The following is an 18,720-nucleotide window of genomic DNA, read 5'->3' on the forward strand; positions in this document are numbered from 1 at the left end:
AATTCAATAAACCTATTGATGATGAAAAACTTATACATAAACATGGATGCAAGTTTATGACTTAACTAATCATTTCGCCTCTAGATTAGTGGGGAAATAATGAAACTGCAATGAGAAGTGTATAACGGCATCACGTGCATCATTGCACGGGATCATCTTAAAAAAAAAAAATCTGCTAAAGATCAGTCATTGTGCCAGACCCCACAGCACTTCTCTGCCCATAGTTGGCTCATGTGGTCACATGGTGTTGGTCACATGACCTGAGCGGAAGCCAGCAGCAGCAGCAGCAGCAGTTCGGCAGGACTCTTCTGTCAGGACCGTAGTCTGCTCATAAACAGTCACTGCCACAGTGAAAACATCGGATACTTTTGGGTGTAGCTGTATGATTCGCCTATTTATTGTCTTTTAAAGAATTAACTTCATGGCTGCGACAGGACACCGGGACTCCTCAGGTAATGTAGCGCCAACATTTAACTTTTCAATTTTTTTAATATAAAACATACAACTCACAACTCATTCGTGTTTTCGCAGGGGAGATTGTTTTGCTCGTTAACAAAACACAGTTCAGGTGTTTTTTCCTCTGTATTGAAGCTGGTGTTAGAGCTGCTTTCTGGTTTTCTACACGGAGCTGTTGTTTTTGTTGAGACGTCCTCAACATCACGGTTATCACATGTATGTCTGCTCTCGGTGAAGTACTGCAGTCATTATCAACAAGTATGTTTTTACATCAGGTTTATAGTGACTCTGTATTTTAATCCTCAGTGGGGTTTTTACCTCTCCATTCCTCTACTTAATACAGAAACTTTAGAGCGCAATAACAGAGTTGTTAACGTGACATCCTCATGATTATCATCGCTGCAATAACGACAGCTTGGTCGCAAATTATTGTTTACCATTACAAATCCTTCGTCATAAGACTTAAATTCACAGAACTGAAACAATTAGCTGACTAATAGGTCAGTTGCCTGGCAGAAATGTATTATTATTTTTGACAATCATTTAAGTATTGAGTCTTTTTTTATGCAGAAATGCCAAAGATTCACTGCCTCCATGTTCTTAAATGTAGAGATTTACTGCATTTCTCCATTTTATGTCAATATGAGTTTAGTACCTCAGACAAATCAAGAATATATTTTGGGTTCATTGAACTTGTGATAACTTGTGAAGGGTGGCATTGTGGTGGAGTGGTTAGCTCTGTTTCCTCACAGCAATCAGGTTCTTCTTTCTGTGTGGAGTATGCATGATCTCCTGTGTGGGTTTCCTCCACGTTCTCCAGTTTCCCCCCACAATCCAAAGACATGCAGGATAGGTGAATTGGAAATTGCCCATAGGTGTGAATGTGAGCGTGAATGGTTGTTTGGCTCTATATGTCAGCCATGTATAGAACTGGCAACATGTGCAGGGTTTACACGAACGATGTCAGCCCCCCTTGCGACCCCGAACGGCCAATGAATGAATGAATGAATGAAGTTGTGAAGGTCATTTTTTCATATTCAGTTTCTGATATTTTAGACAAAGAGGCTGGCTTACCTTCAGTTACATGTATGGCAGACTAGAATAATTGAATGACCCTTTGCACCAAGTCAGCTGACTGAACATCAGTGCTGATTGGGGAACTATACTGCCGCGTCCCATGTGTGAATTACTCGCCCAAGTTTCAGAGGTTGCAGTGGTTGTGTGATTTCTTTGTCTAAAAGAGACTGTTGTTAAATCTCTCTCCCATTAAGACCCAGATGCTACACCACCACCACATCTAAACGGCCTGACTCTTTCACACATAATAATAGCTCTTTCATAAGCTCCTCTCATGCATGGTTGAGTGAGTCTGTAGTTTTTTGCAGGATTGTTTTTTTTTTGGTAGATGAAGTAGGACTGCACTGAGAATATCGACCCTCTGTATTGGGAGGCTTACTGACTTTTTAAGCCTGTGAAATGTGGTTGAAAGCCCTGAAAAAAAAAAGTTAGTATGTAGACCTTGAGTTGAGATGTTTTTGTATTGTGTGTTTGTATTTTAATAACAACTTGTGTTTTCATGATCAGCTCTGAGGAGCTTTGAGACACACATACAGACTAACGCCTGCTTCATGTAGCATAGTACTAGCACAGTATATGATCAGGAAGCTTCAAGTTAAAGGGTCAGCGAACCCTAACCCAAGTTACAAAAACATTTTACTTCCTAATGGTATCTAACTATGTATGTGCAGAGGTTTTGAGATAACTTTTTCAGATTTTTCCTGCCACCCCCAGTATAATTATATGCCATTAGAGGTAAGTAAGAATATACACGATGTACATATTTTCTCTTGTAATTAGGCTGAATTGACCATTTAAAACTGTATGATCAGGTTTATTTTTCTCTTCCTCCGCTGATAGTCGAGTGGTCATAGAAAAGTGATGTTAAACACATTGCTGCAAAAGAACGAGGCATTTCAAATTTCACAAAAAAGATATCGTCCTTCCAACATCTAACCTAGATTATCAGTATGTCATCTGTTTTTTTTTTTGTTCAAGATGTTTCCTTTAACTCAGGTAAAAGTGGAAGTTTTGGACTCTCCGCCTGTGGGTGGCCTTCTGCTCTGGACTGCCAGACTAGATCCAGGCACTGATACCAAGTTGTTGACAGATTTCTTGTTATCGTAAGGATTTTGATCGACAGCGAGGTAGCTACATCAGTGCTTCTGCCATCACTCCACAGGCGGCGGTGAACCGGAAGAGCCAGATATTTTCACAGATTTATTCAGCTTGAGCGACTCAAAGTGTCAAACATGGTGGCACGGTCAGTAGCCTGCACCCACTTTTGTTTGTCCGATTGTTATCTGCCGTGACGATCGACACGCAAAAAAATATGTGTGCAGTCTGAAACGTTAAGTGGTTGGATTCATTTGGCTGCTTTTCATGCTTCTCACCGAGGCACGCAACCCCTGTCAAAGCCAGGGCACCTCGTCCGCCTCCTTTGTAGCCGAGTTAATGAAAATGCTGTCACTCACAGCAAATTTTGTTGAAGTCAAATGCTCGTGGATTTTATTCATACAAATACAGCTAGAAATTCTCACAGGTTGATAACGGGTGTTGGTTAATGTAGAAAGTGAACCATAAGAAAATGGGTTTGTTTACTGTTGGCAAACAAATCATAAAATCTCCGGTTACAACTGTTTTCCTATGCTGAGTCACGCACAGTAAGCATTTCCGTCAAACTTGGTTTCCAGATATTGAGCAAAAAAACAAGGTAAAGACTTAAAGATTTGAGACTTAGTTTAAGACCGTGTAAGGCGCAGTTAAACTAAACTAAAACTAATCACCTGCCTCGGTGTTAAAGATATTTAAATCTGTGGAGATGGATAGTTAATGTTATGCTTGTTTGAAGCTGCAAGCCATTCTTTTCTTTTCTTTTCTTTGTTTGGGCCACATGAATTTAACGTAAAGGGCAACTCCACTTCATGAAAGTCTGTTTATAGGTCTTAAGGAGTGCTGCTGCATATGTGAAAGAAGTTGTGTAAAGTGTTTGTGGCTCCAGAGGGAGCGATGTTTAAAGTGATGTCATTTGAGTCAATGTTAGTTGGGTCTGAAAATTACAAGATTAAGAACTTTTAACAAAGTTAGTTTACCAGGCCTCTGTAGCTCGCTCCCCATCTCTGCTTGAGGCTAGCATAACACAGCAGAATCTCTGACCAAACAGTCACCGGACAAGTTGCATTTTGCGCCAATGTAATCGCCGGATTTTGAAAAGGAAGATAAGTGAACAGGGAAAAAAGACAATATCTCTGGTTCTGCTGCATCGATTTCGATACTGTTCCTGAAACTTTCCACCACGAGTCTGACGGTGTCGCAGGAATGCAGTGCTAAATCATTGTAGCACTCTTTTACGCAATATTCAGATACATACATAAAGCTGCATTTTGTCCACTGATCATACACAGAATAAGCCTCTGTATCTTCTTTGTGTAAGTATTAATAAACCAACACAGATGAAAACATGGAACCCATGATCACTACCAAATAGATCGATTGGTTCTTTAACACACACTAGAAAAGTGCTAAATCTGTGTAATTAATTTTCTGAGACACTTGAATGTATGTTTACATCAGTAATAAGCTTGTGTCATGAAGCAGAATTCATTGTAAATTAGTTGGATAGCTGCCTCAAGTAAAACCCAGAGGAGTCCATGTTTCAGATTTAAAAAAAAAAAAAAATGCTGATTACTCTTTTAACAGTATCAGAAAACATGAACTGCTCCAATTTAATTTTTCAGTCTTTTGACTTTTTGGTAGTGAGGCTACCCATTTGTCACATTTCATGTGGTGGATTGTTATCTATAAAAAGGAGCCTCTCCTTTTAGTAACTTGTGCTGAGCTGATCCTCTGAAGAAATAAATTATGGGTAAAGAGAGGACTCTAAGTATTGCACCATGTTGAAAAACAGGAAAACTTGACAAATGTCATTTGTGTCATTGTTTGAGTGCAGTGCAAGGAAATAATGCGCGACATGTATTTGGAGTTGTGTCAGTCCCAAACTTTTCTGTGTCATGCTCCTCTGTTGAACTTTCATCTTGTTTACAGTTAGTGCTGACTAACATTAAACATCAGTGGTGTATTCCTCTTGTTTCACTTCTCATTTCCATTGGACAGCTCTGCCCAGCTGTTGCCTTGCTTTGCTGACTTATTGTGTCTGTTGAGTTTGGATTCACCCTCAGCAGTTTATCTGACCTTGCCATGCTGACTTTGACTTCATAGTAATACTTAAATAAGGTCCCTGTGTCTGTCAAACAAAGAACAGTAAACACATGCTCTACAATCATCTCTTCGTGTGCAGCGATCAGTCGTTGGTCCAGAAAGCTAAAAACATGTGACAGCATGATTAAGCTACTTGGTGATTTGTGATTTTCCTATGGGTTGTAGTCAGGTCCTGCAGAGGTATGACACATAAATCGCCTGCTGTTAGCTGAGTCACACTATTATGATTTATAAAAACAAATCGTGGTTAAATTGACCAGTCTGTCCGTCTCTCACTAACTTTTTCTTTTTCTCTCCAAAATCCATTTTTAAAGTTGAAATTCTTTCAGTTATATCACTAATTATTTAAAGACAAAGTCAGTTGCACACGAGTTGTAAACATTAAGTAGCAGTCCGGATCCTGAAAAGTCTTAAAAAACATGGTTTAGTTTCCTTTTTTATTTAAAAAAAAAAAAAAAAAAAAAAGGCCTCAGCGGGAATTAAAAAGTCTTAAATTGAATTCACAATAGTCTGAGATGTTTTCTGTTGCCTACAGTAGACACTGTTGTTAGTTATAATATGTTTTTGGATCAGGTTGCAGGCTGTTAGGAGACACCGCACATCTAAAAACTAAAAGTGGGATTGTTGACCTCAGACTGAAGAGTGTCAGCAGCATTAGACCTGTAGCAAACACTGTCCCTGCTGCTAGCAGCTGTAGCTAGCAGCTGTAGCTAGCAGCTGTAGCTAGCAGATCAATGTTCTCAGTGCTGATTTTAGCAACAACCTACATGAACTTAAATAAACTGATTTATTTAAGATAATAAATCCATCTATTTTTCTGCTGCTTATTCAGGTCCGGATCATGTTAATATAATTAATTTATAGAGAGTATGATATAGTAAATGATTCTAGGTTATATTCTGCCTACTGGTTTTCAGTCATAGCTTGATACTTGGCATGATCATGAAACAGGTATTAAATTGTATATTGTATGGTATTAAAAATCTCTTGAATTTAACTTTGTGAACCCTGCAGAACTTTACAGTTACTGTTTACCACATTACACCCTTTGTAGTAAAGTCAGTAATAACCTTATACCCCTTTCCCCTATTTCTTTTTCTTTTTTTAACCATCATTAAGTTGAAATTATCTTGTCTGTGATTTGACTGCTTTTTTTTTTTGATTGGTTGGTGCAACCTGAGGCGCTAGTGTAAGGATGCTGCTACTAATTGTTTGAAATTTGATTCCTGACAAGGCTCTATGAGCTTTGTGCGAGAATCCAACACCTCATTATTCAGTAATTGAAAGTACACAATGAGGCAATACTACAGAAATTGTGGTAATAATCAAATAAGAATATAATATCTGAATAGAAGCCAAAGAATATACATACACAGTTTAACCACAAGGAAAGGCTTAAATATCAAATCAGTGTAAGTTCAACTGAAATCCCAAATACTGTCAAATATTGTGACACCTTGGATTTAGGAAAAATATTAGGCGTAAAGTAATGTGTCATTGTTTCTTAATATTTCTTAAAAGGCCTTTTTTTATTACGCTCTGGACTCTGGACTTTGTTCAACAACATGTAATGTCCAAAACATATCTCATACATACTCTCCTCAGTTTCTCTTGTTACCCTCGTCAAACCCAGCGAGGTCAGACTCCTTAGATTTGTCAGCTCTTGCCAAACCATCCCAGGAATCTGCCTCACTTCACCTGCCACACTGATGTCTGCAGTAACTAGACTTTTCTCCCTTTCACTGTCACTTTTTGAAAGGGTGCCTTAGATTCATAGTTTAACCTTGGCTTCAGATATTTCCCATATTTAAAGAGGAAGAGAGAATGAAGAAAGCATGACTCCTCTCTAAATTTAATAAAAAATAAGAAGTGTAGCAGTGTTTTCAGAAATCATGCACAGTGTAAAGACAACTGTAAAAATCACATGGTTGTTATTTTTGTGCCCTGTCCTCAGCAACATTAGCCCTATTGGCTTTGCAGCTGAAAGGGTTAAATCACACGTAAAGCCGACCTGAGCACATGTTCAGCGTGCCAGAGGGGACAGAGAGAGGTAAAGCCAGACACAGTGGGAGACAAAGAGAAGATGAAAGCAGTGAAAGCTGAAGACAGACTTCAGACTCTGGCACACTTGTGGTGCTGACAGGTTGCTGTTGCTGCAAGTCGTCTGTGTCTGTGACAAGAAGGTCAAGTAGAGTTTTGCAGGAAATGACGAGACTTAGGCTCAGCACTTTGGAAAACCAGTTCAATTCATGTAAATGATGCTTTCCTGTTCAGCCAGTTGGTATAGTCACTGTTGTCTCATATGGCAATGCTAACAGACTTGTTTGGTCAAAAACTTTAGTACTGAACAATTTTAAATTTTGACTTGATGAAAAGATGAAGATTCAGGGGATGACCAAAGTTATTACGATTCATCCAGAGGGCAACATGAATGTCTGTCATGGAAATCCATCAAACGGTTGATGAGATATTCCAGTCAGGACCAAGGGGGTGGAACGACCAACATTGCCATCCTTGGAGCCGTTTCTAGCAACCAACTAAAAATAAACACACTTTATCAAATTAAATGTTAACCTTTAGGGGGAAACAAGCACAGGCGCTACCTTGTATGAGAAATGCTATGTTTTTTAAAAAGCGTGGCTGTTGTTATTTAGACCATCATCCACTAACTAAATTGACCATGACATGAGATGCATCAGGATCAGGGTGGCTCACCTCAGCTAAAGAGTTTCTAAGAAGAAACCCTGAAAGCAGTACTGACTCTGAGCCACATCTGCCACACTCAATAAACACCAGCCTGAATGGGTTAAACAAATAAGACAGTATCGATCGTAATGAGGAGGGAAAGACAGTAATGTTAATTTAGAAGAATCTGTCTGTCACTAATTGCTGAAAGAGTAATGTGCATGGTGGGTTTGGCTTGAAAATGTTGACACATACCAATGTTCAGAGTAAATGTAGTATGTGAATGAAGAAAATCTAAATCAGAAGATGTAGAAATGGAATTTTAAGGAATTTACCAATATTGATATTTAAAAGTTAAAATGATCAATTAAAATGATGTGGGCTGTTATTAACTTTCTACATAGACTGATAACACAGAAACACATTTGCCAAGGATCCCTTTGTTCTTTGATCCTTGTGTTTGTAAAGCAACTAAGATATGTGTTAGTTAGTGTTTCTGAACTGCCTCATGAATCTTTGGCGTTTCTGTAATCTCTTGTTACTTATTGTGCGGCATTTCATATTCGATGTGTGGCTCTTAAATAATGATGACATGCAGGACTTTGAGTACTCGTAGCTCATTGGGAGCTTGTACGTCAGGTGGAGATTTTCTCAGTCTGCTTGTCTTTGAGTATTAGTCCTGATCAAAGATTAATTCAGTACTTTTTTAAATTAATAAATCATTTTGACCAAGATGAAATCTTGATCAAAATTTGCATGAGCATGAAGAAACAAAAACACTGTTTCATTTTTTTTCTCCTCCAGAACGAGAAGGCCTGTCCTCCTCTGTGACTCACTACGGCTCCACAGACAGCAGCGGCGAGTATGACCATCACAGTGGCAGTCATGGCAACAACCACAGCAACCATCAGTTTCCCACGACGGGAGCAGGTCATTGGGTTGGGGCTGATCAGGAAGAGGAAGCTCTTCGCAGGAAGCTTAAATACTTCTTCATGAGTCCTTGTGATAAATATCATGCTAAGGGCCGCAAGCCTTTTAAACTGATCCTGCAGCTGCTCAAGATCATTATTGTCACAGCTCAGGTACATTGCTCTTTTTTCTCACCACAGCATTTTTATTATCAGGGCTTCTGATCCCATATTTTTTTTAGGTTAATATATGTATAATATATTTATATAAGGTTTATGCCCTGACTCAGTTTGTATGAACTCATTGGTCTTACAGTTTCATACAGTTCCATATTAACTCTTTGACATATAGGACAGAGTGCTGTTTCCTGAGGAATATTTGTTGTTTAATGTTAATGGTGCCCCAATTCCAATTGGTTAATTGGTTAAACTTTGCATTCATTTCATTGTTGTCTTCTGGCACCTAAAAAAGATTACAAATCTTGAATAAACACCATTGTACCATTCCAGCAGAAAACTGTAAGATATAAAAGTATTAAACAGTCTATTTACATGTAGATAAATTTAATCCCATCTCATTTTGCCTCCGAATCACTGAAAATATAAATATTTTTTTTCTTTTAAAGAAAAATCATTGTCTACAGATCGATATGAGATACTGTGTGAAAGCCCCACATCAGTACTTTCTCAGCTTGTCTGCATGATATTTAAATAAAGTTATGTTGATATAAAAGATGCTGGCTTGCATCGGTCAGTTCTTTAGTGAACTGTGTAGTGTGGTAGTGGGAGAGGCAGCAATGTTGTCACCTCATTGTAAATAACTGTTGTAGTCAGTATTTTTTTCATTAAACTGGATCGGTGCAGAAGTCTCATCTTTACTTCCTGTGTGAAGAATTGATTTATGAGGCACAGAAAGACACATAGGACATTCTGATTACTTGATCGACAAGCCATTAATTAGAGCATAGTTCTTAAACACAAAGCCTGCAGTCTTAGTGTTGCACCTGGAGCGCACCGCCTCAGGGTTCCTCTCTGACTCCCACTCCTCCTCATGACATATCTCACTCTTCCCTCTCTCCTTGTTCTTTGACCTGTCAACTTTTTTCATCACCCTCCCCTCTTTGCTGCAGTTAGTGCTGTTCGGCCTCAGTAACCAGGTGGTGGTGACCTTCAAAGAGGAGAACACGATGACCTTCAAACACCTTTTCCTCAAAGACTACGATGAGTCCACAGATGACTCCTTTGCTGTTTACACGCAGAGCGATGTCTATGACCACATCTTTTATGCCGTGGAGCAGGTAAGCCCTGAGGAAAATGGGAAGCTGCTGAATTGATTAATTGATGAGTCAATCGATAGAACATTATCTGCTGTTTTGATGAAAATCGTTTGTTTCCATCAGTTTCAAATGCTGTATTTTCACATTTAGTCAAACTGTGAGTGGGATGGTTTGTGGTATCAGATGTCCTCAGTTAAATCCCAACAAGATGGCTGACGGGGTGGCACACTGCTCAGTCTGGCTCATGACACTAGAATAGATGTTTGGGATATCAAAACCAGAGCCATCAATTTAAACTGTAAAAGACAGTAAAGCAATAAACGAAAGACCATCTTATTGAATCCCTGCACAGGTCGGTAGAAACTGACAATGCAAGCAGAGGCAACAGATACACGCAGAGTTTAGATAATGAGTTTTGTAAAGTTGATGCCAGAAATTCTGACCGACTTTGTGGAATACAGAACAATGCACGAAGATAGTGATTTATCTCAAAGTCATTTTGAACATTTGTGTTATTTTCCTCCAGTCTCTCTCCTTTTTCTCAGTTATTCTCCTCTCATCCTCCCCCAGTATCTGGCCTTACCAGAGACCACAGTGGGACGCTATGCATATGTCTACGATGTTGGTGTGAATGGCAGCGCGCTCTCCCTCTGCCAGCAGTACTACAAGAAGGGACGCATCGACCCAGCCAACGATACCTTCACTATAGACCCTCACATCCTCACAGGTACATGAGCTACATTCTACTGAACTGATTTCCATTAACAGCGCTAACAGTGGTAGAAAGCTGCTCTCAAGTCTGTGTAGTGTGAACTTTTCCTCTCTGTGACAAGCTGTTGATCTGTGAAATGCCACACAGTAGTGGTGGGGGTTGTAGTGGATGTAGGACATATGTGCCGTAACATGAGTTTAGTTATACCATTTATGCAAGAATTTAATAGAATTTAATTGTCACATCACATTAAGTGCACCGTGAGCATTTGTATCACTGCATGTGAACCAGAGCGGCCGATAACTAGATAAAGCCCACTGAAAGCACGGGTGCACCTCTCCTTTGACACTAAAACAAACACATGAAAAAATGGTGATAGTGCTGCAGTGACAGATCACAAGAAGAATAAATTGTTCTCAGAAGGGATGCTCCAAGCAGATTTGCATATAGTTTGGTTTCACACAGTCAGAGGTCAAGCAGAGAACAATTATCTACAGACCAGACTGTCCAGGGTGACAGTTGTTGCCTGAGGGGGGGCAACACAAACATTGACTTCAAAAGGGAACGTCTGAGTAGGAGGAATGTCTGAGGGTGCATTCTGGCTCTTACACAAGTAGCTGTGAAAGCTGGAGTGTATTCTCAAACAAAAGGCTTTTTTAGAATAAGTCCAACCACAGGAAACAAACAGCTGCAATCCAAGAGTCTTGTACGGGTTTTCATGTCACATTCCACTGAAATTAGGTGAAAATACAATGTGATATTTATTTCATTGTGTGCAGCCCCGGTCACATTTTTGGCTTCTAGTAAGTTTCAAATTGTCTGCAAAACAAATTATATTAATCATATAGATCATGGTTGCTATGGAACTGCATTACATTCACCACACTGAAGCCTTATCTCATAATTAATAACTGCAGGAAGGTTCTCTGTGTTCCTTCAGAAGCAGCAAAAACAGTACAGGATTCTTCACAGGCACAAAGTCACTCATCATGAATCATCCAGGAAGGCTTTGAGATGATCCAGCATGCAATACAGTGTGATTAAAAATGTTTACAGCAGCAATATAGCAATTTTTGACTCCACCTAATCAGGTCACTTAATCTGATGTGTTACAAAATACAATGTAGCACTTGATCCTGCAATTATGAAGATACTGAAGTCATAATAACATGATAAGGTCCACTTTATCATTGCATTTGCAAAATGGCTGTTTTTTTGTTCCCCAGAATACTGAATTATTTTGTCCTGTCATGGCATTTCATGTGAATTAATTTACCTTTTGTCAAAAATCTAGTGCTGGCCTTTTTATGATTTTTATCTGTTGTAAGTGAAGCAAGCAAACTAGAGGTGATTATGAACACCAATGGGAACACTTTACTTTAACCCCCCTGCCCCTATTTAGCATTTATAAGCAGTGTATATCCCTCTAATACATGGTTTATACTATGTGTGACATACTATAATGTGCTTATAAACAGATATGTGTTTATGTATTTGTCAACAGCTATACGTTATCATGTGGCATACAAACAGATAGTGAAGGACAATAAAGTAAAACACAGCTGTAGTGATATAAAATATGTCTTCATAGTAAAGGTTTAATGGTTGACAAATACAATACATTAATATTTCATAAATCATTTGATAAATGTTTGTATAGTGCTTATAAATGCTAAGCAGGAGGGATTAAAGAAAAGTGTCACCATTTCCTATTTGCTGGTCAAAGGTTTCTTACTTCCTCATGTTAGTTTGTGTTTGAGTTAAATTAGACCAATTTAAGAGGAAGTAAGATCAACAGTGGGAACGACATCATGTCAACATCTTTCTTATCCTCGTATCACTCGTACGTCAAATGTTTCTTTGTGATCTGCTACTTCTAATAATGCTGACAAGATTTCATATTTGTTTATATTTTGTATTCACTATGTAGAAAAGGAACAGCAAAATGCCAGAGATCAGAAATCCCCCTCTTTGATTTTAGCTTCAGAATATCCCAGTGTTTACTCAACGTGGCATTTCTCTTCCTGTTCTCCACCATCTTCAGACTGTGTAGGTGTGAACCCTCTGTCGGTCCCTCCGGCTCCACTCGGCAGCAGCTACAAGAACTTTACGCTCAAGTTCCACAAGTAAGGCTTCATTTTTCGCATGGCTTTGGCTTCCCCTCGTTTGGCCTCTACTGCCAAGATTATCTCTGTAATATCTGATGACAACCAGTCGCTTATCTCTGCTGCAGACGCACGTTCAAGCATGTGTACAAGGACACTGATACAAGTTTAGATACAAAAACACACACATAGTTCGCTGATTCTGATTCATGCCTGTCTGATCATTTTTAGGCATCAATAATCTTATTGTGTGCATGAATGCATAGAAATATTTCACTTGAACAAATGAAAAATGTGAAATTAACAGTGAACAAATAAACAGTGCTTAGGCCCCTAATCAATTAAATCCCAACGAGATCGCTGATGGGGTGGCGCACCAGTCAGTGAGGTCATCACATCATGACACTAGAAAAGATGTTTGATGCAACAACTAGTGGGATATCAAAATGATAATTTAATGAATCCCTATACAGGTTAGTAGGATTGACACCATAGACACTGGCACTACAAACCAGTGTTCACCTGTTACCAAGCTTCCCTCTCAATTTCCATCTGTCTGTTTCATATTTTTCAAGGCTCATTAATGTCACCATAGAGTTCAAGTTGAAGGCAATCAATATACAGACCATCATCAACAACGAGATCCCAGACTGCTACACTTTTTCCGTAACGGTGAGTACAAATGGTAGAGACATATGAATGGTTGATCGAAAGGTAATGTCTGATGGGTTGATTCCAGAGGCTGTCATGTACCCAGACAGTTGATGGTTCGGTTCCCAGCACTGCTGAAGGGCATTTACTGGACATGTCTTGGATTATTTAGTGTATAGACAAATGAATGAATTGCTGAGCTCAACACAGAGTGAGTTATTCTATGAAAACTCCAAACAGACGATACAAGACAATTTGTTCCATTTAATATAATGGGACTGAATGAGACTTTTCAGGTGAAGTTTCTTGGTTGTCAAAAGGAGATCCTGGATTTGTAATAAAGAGACATGTCTTTAGGTATACGGTCATGCCCTAAAAAAGATTGATTAGTCAAGTTATCATGTTGATTAGACTTATACAGTTATCATACATATTTTAGTTTAGTTGTTCTGAACATTTATCTTTCTTACTCATTGAGCATTATGTTTGACTTTCATTATGCAACACTATGACAAACAATATGACAAATAACACAGATCAAATTTGCACCACAATATTTGACTTATGACAAATTAAACTATTACACATTCTATTAGATCATACTCCGTTGTCTGAAATACATGTCAAAAAGTACAGTTCCAAAGGAAATGAATTGTTGTGTCGGCCTCCTTTCTCCTCCAGATAGTTCTGGACAACAAGGCTCACAGCGGCAAGGTGAAGATCCGGTTAGAAAACCAGGCATCAATAAAGGAGTGTAAAGACCCGAGCATCTCTGGACATGGTGAGACAGCACGTGAGCGGATGGTTGGGGCTCTTGAGAACAGGTGTGAGCAGCATGTGATATAAGACTCATAGCAGTCAGAGAAATGCTGCAAGTGAAAGAAACGGGATGTAAACTTGAAGGTGGTAAGGAACATGAGGATGTTAAAAGTTGGTTACAGTTACCATTGCTAAACCAACATGAAGTTTCAGTACATGAAGTTATTTATACAGCCGTACTTAACAAGGGGGGTGCACTACTGCCAGATTGAAGTGAAAGACTGTTAACAGCTCTGTTTTTTGTTGTTTTTTTTTGTCTCCCTTTAAACCCCCAGCTGACAGCTACTCACGCGTAGCTTTTGATATCACCGTGGCTCTGGTGTGCGTCGTGTCACTGCTGCTCTGCGGACGCTCCATACTGCGAGGCATCATGCTGCAACAGGTAAGGAAAGTCTGCTACAACCAAAAGAGAGGAAAACATACGACAGAATGAGGGCTCTGAATAAGAGCGTCGACTCAAGCCAGCCCAAGCAGAATCAGGCTTTAGATGGTGAGAATGCTGAGTTAAAATCAAGGGGAAAAGTGACTGAATGTGTGTAGTTAATGTACATAAACGTACAGTCAATAAACCTCTTACTGCATATACCCTCATTCTTCAATTTGGCCTTTCCCTCTCACTGTCTCTGTGTTTTTCAGGAGTTTGTGCAGTTCTTCAAGGAAACTCTGGATCGTAAAGTGTGCTGGGGAGACCGGCTTGAGTTCATTAATGGCTGGTATATCCTCCTTATCGTCAGCGATATCCTCACCATCACTGGCACTATTATCAAAGTCGGCATTGAATCTAAGGTGTGTCCTTCTTACCCGTACACCATTCAGTGACGACATCTTCCACAGTAGTTCTTGTAGTTAGTTTCTTACAGTTTAATGTGCTATATGTAAAGGATAATACCTGATAAAGGAGGCAAACCGCTTTGCATTGCGTTGGGTGCTTCTTAGCTCCTGAGGCATCCATTATAATCTTGAACCTACAAACTTGAAGGAACTTGTTATCCCACCTATACCGTGGCCTGATAGCAACAAAATGCTAATCTCAACAACAGAGATTGGCAGCGTCTTCTGATACATGATGTTAAACTAACTGTCCAGCAGAGATAATGTTACACACACTCCCTCACTCTCACCTGTGACTTCTCCACATTTATTTATTTCCTGTTCAGTTTTGGTTGCCTTTCCTCTGTGGTCTTCTTTCCTTTCCTCTGCAGGTGTCCGTCAGACTCAGGCTTCCAACTAATGTTATTTAGCCGCTGTATTTAGTTCCAGTTTACTCTTTGTACGGTGTATTTGGACTTCCAGATTCACACAAATATAATTGGCTAATAATGAGCAATATTTTATAGACGAGTCTTGTGTTCATTGTCAAGCTGGTATCTCTTCTTTTCTCCTGGCAGAACATGTCCTCCTATGACCTCTGTGGTATCCTGTTGGGGACCTCCACACTTCTGGTGTGGGTGGGAGTCATCCGCTACCTCACATTCTTCCAGAAATACAATGTAAGTCTCAGATTCACTGGTATGCGACAACTGATATTGTTGTAACTTGCTGCTGATTTAATAACTGTTGAGAAGGTGAGAAAATGTTCCTCTGCTCTCTCACACACTGTGATTTGATCTGTGCGATGTCTCTGTGCCTCCTACAGATCCTGATCGTCACACTTCGAGCAGCGTTCCCCAATGTGATTCGGTTCTGCCTCTGTGTGGCCGTCATCTATCTGGGTTACTGCTTCTGTGGCTGGATCGTCCTGGGACCATACCATGTCAAGGTGAGTAAAACTGAAACCCTTGTAGACAGGAAGGTAATCAGTGTAGTTAAACTACTGAATTTAAAATGTTAAAAATGTGTTGTTTAGTGTAGTCGAATATTTCTGTTTCTGTCTCTTTCCCTTCACATGCAACTCTTTGCCTACCTCAGATAATAGTCATGATTTATTTCAGTCTGTGACTGAATAAAAAAGGTTTGATGGAGCTTACTGTTTTCTCTCTCTCAGTTCCGTTCCCTGTCCATGGTGTCGGAGTGTCTGTTCTCCCTCATTAACGGGGACGACATGTTTGTGACGTTCGTGGAGATGCAGGAGAGCAGTACTCTGGTGTGGCTGTTCAGCCAAGTTTACCTGTACAGTTTCATCTCGCTCTTCATCTACATGGTGCTGTCGCTGTTTATTGCCCTCATCACAGGAGCCTATGAGACCATTAAGGTAGGAAAAGGGGTCGTCTTAATCCAAGTTTACCATTTCGACTGCCTGGTGTCAGAGATGTAGAATAGGGAAGACACAGGTGAAAAAAACTGAATAAAAAAAAACAACAATGATGAATTCTCATTGATTTCTACAGCACCAAACCCAAGAACCCATCCATATCACAGACCTGCACGCCTTCATAGCAGAGTGTACAGATGCACCAAGCTCTGGGAAGTTCAGAGGTCTGGAGACCTCGCCGTGCTCCTTCTTCTGCTGTTGTGACAGGTGAGGAGGAGAGGGCCGACATGAGAGCAACAACAACAATCTTCTCTGTCTCTTCTTTTCATCTTGTTGTGACATAATTTGTCAAGATGTTTCAAGTATATTTCAGTAAATAAAACAATTATGTGACTCTAAATTAGAATATATGATTATGATATGAAATATCATGACTGTAGAAAATGGTTAACATGTGCCATCTGTCTTTGATTTCCCCCCCAGGACGACGACGTACGAGGACGTCCTGCTGGTGAACTGACGTTGATCTCAGTGACCTCAATAGCCTCCCCTGCTGACCACAGGGATACACTGCACACTCCTGATGCCTAGTGTCTCTGTACAAACATACTGTGTCTGTGTCAAACCTCAGCACTCATCTGAAGGAGTCACCGCCATCAGCCGGACCAGCACTCTGTAGAGGGAGTATGTAACAACAGTCTTTTTTTGGACCTATTGTTTTTCCTGTCCTTGACTCCATGAAGAAGAAACTGAGGACTGATCAGAGGCTGGACTTGTCCTCTGTATGAAGAGGAAGACAAGGCAGCATCATGGATGACTAATGCAAATACATTTCTCTGTTCCTTGTTGGTATTTAAAACAAGTATCAGTATTTTTTCTTATGTATTTAACAATGCACAATGCTGAACCAGGAAAAGGACCTGTTGTAAAGATACTAAGTGGGTACAACTGCCATGATGAGGACTGCAGAAGAGCATACATGGTGCTGACTGTTTTTATTTTTGTGTTTTTTGTTTTACTATAGTATTTCAAATTCAGTTACCTCTTGAGGACAGGGCTCTTAAAATGAGGCATTTATACATCTCACAAAACATATCCACTGTTTTCTCCTTTTTACCAAAACCCATTTTGAAATAGTGTTCTTTACGGCAAAAACGACTCAGCAGAGGACACTAGAATCACACTGGGACATGTAAATGTATACAGTATGAGAGGAAGAAATCCACCTTCTAGTAGTCTGTCTTTATTTAAGACAATCAGGGAGATGACTTCCAGAAAAATACTGGAAAACAGGACCACAAACAGATATACAGAATGCAGGTTTAGGTGTTGACTTGACTCGATTTGTTTGCTCTACTATGAGCTGCACCTACAGTATAAAGTTTCAAACAGCTTCTCTAGCTGCGCTTCTACTGCACAAGCATCATATTGCCTTCAAATGTGGATCTTTGTTTTGTTTTTGTTGCTGCACTTGATTGCTGTAGTAGATTGTGTTGCATTTATCTGAGTAAAGATCAATACAGTGGGATGCACTCACTCACTAATGAAGCACTCAGCATTGCCTGTGGTCAACTACAACAAGGAAAGCTGCTCTCCAGAGCCATATGCATGTTTCTTTAATGATGCCAAAGTTCAGAAGGTAGAAATCTGACCCCCTTTCTCCATCTCTTTACAGCGCTGACGGCTATCAACAAATAGCATCCGACTTGTTTAGTCTTTAGGGAAAAAAACTTGACTTGCCTTACAAAATTGAGCAGGGGTTTGGGGTAGATAACAAGAAGATATAATGATGGCAGAAAATGTATTTGTAGAGCTGCTATAATGTCTTGCCATGTCTTCATAATTATGTCTTGTCTAAAACTGTAGACCAGTGACCGGATCTTTAGTGGACGCTTGAATAACTTTATTTCTCTTTGTCTATGTACCGCATAAAACGCACAGTAGTATAGGGAGTCTCACAGTCTGGACTCCAGAAGGTGTTTTTAGGACAATAGTTTATTTTGTTAGGGAGAGATGATTTGATTTTAGCAGTAACAGGTTAATTGAGTGTAAGATGACAGTATTTTTTTAGTCATCTCATATTCTGTCTTATAAACAAACACATGTCACATTTAAGCTAATTATTCGTAGGGACTTTGGCTCGAGATGACAAATGTGTGCCAAATGTATCCAAGGCCTTAACTTTAAATGGTATTACATGCATGTTTATATTATCTAGTACCTCTCCTACAGTTTGAAGGTATCATGTTTTTTATACAAATAATATGCACTTGTACTTGTGAAATGCAAACATGAAGTCATCTACATGGTGTCATATGTTGCCAATCTACTGATTAAACTTTCCCGGGTCATCTTTGATATTAAAACTGTTTTTGGAAGACTATACAGATTATGTGTTAGTTTCATTCAAACACAGTTCCTTTGAATCATCAGAAGAGGGAGCAAGTAGTTAATGTGTGTGGATACCGATTCATGAAACACAGCACCAAAGGACTATAAGTTTATTTTTCTACTTGAAGACAGAAAGGGCACATTAAGGACATAGAAGAAACAATGATTCGTGATTTTGTCTAAAACATTGTCAAACACAGCGCTTGTGAATGTTTTAGTCGCGACGCTGCAGCACAAAGCTCTGTGGAGG

At 39.5% G+C, this 18,720-nt stretch overlaps 1 protein-coding gene across 1 annotated transcript; it reads left to right on the forward strand.

Moving 5' to 3' along the window:
• Positions 1–272: 272 nt before the first annotated feature.
• On the forward strand, positions 273–18,462 carry mcoln1a (mucolipin TRP cation channel 1a). The gene is made up of 14 exons (XM_023412834.2): positions 273–452; positions 8,221–8,498; positions 9,455–9,622; positions 10,172–10,328; positions 12,358–12,439; positions 12,994–13,090; positions 13,751–13,850; positions 14,164–14,270; positions 14,525–14,674; positions 15,277–15,378; positions 15,525–15,647; positions 15,873–16,079; positions 16,216–16,346; positions 16,563–18,462. Exons 1-14 carry the CDS (start codon positions 422–424, stop codon positions 16,597–16,599), a joined length of 1,770 nt encoding a protein of 589 aa, XP_023268602.1. The 5' UTR covers positions 273–421; the 3' UTR covers positions 16,600–18,462.
• The last annotated feature ends 258 nt before the right edge of the window (positions 18,463–18,720 follow it).

Source organism: Seriola lalandi, unplaced genomic scaffold (assembly GCF_002814215.2).
Source record: "Seriola lalandi dorsalis isolate HSWRI2012SDOR001 ecotype SW California unplaced genomic scaffold, Sedor1 jcf7180002054487, whole genome shotgun sequence".
Taxonomy (NCBI): domain Eukaryota; kingdom Metazoa; phylum Chordata; class Actinopteri; order Carangiformes; family Carangidae; genus Seriola; species Seriola lalandi.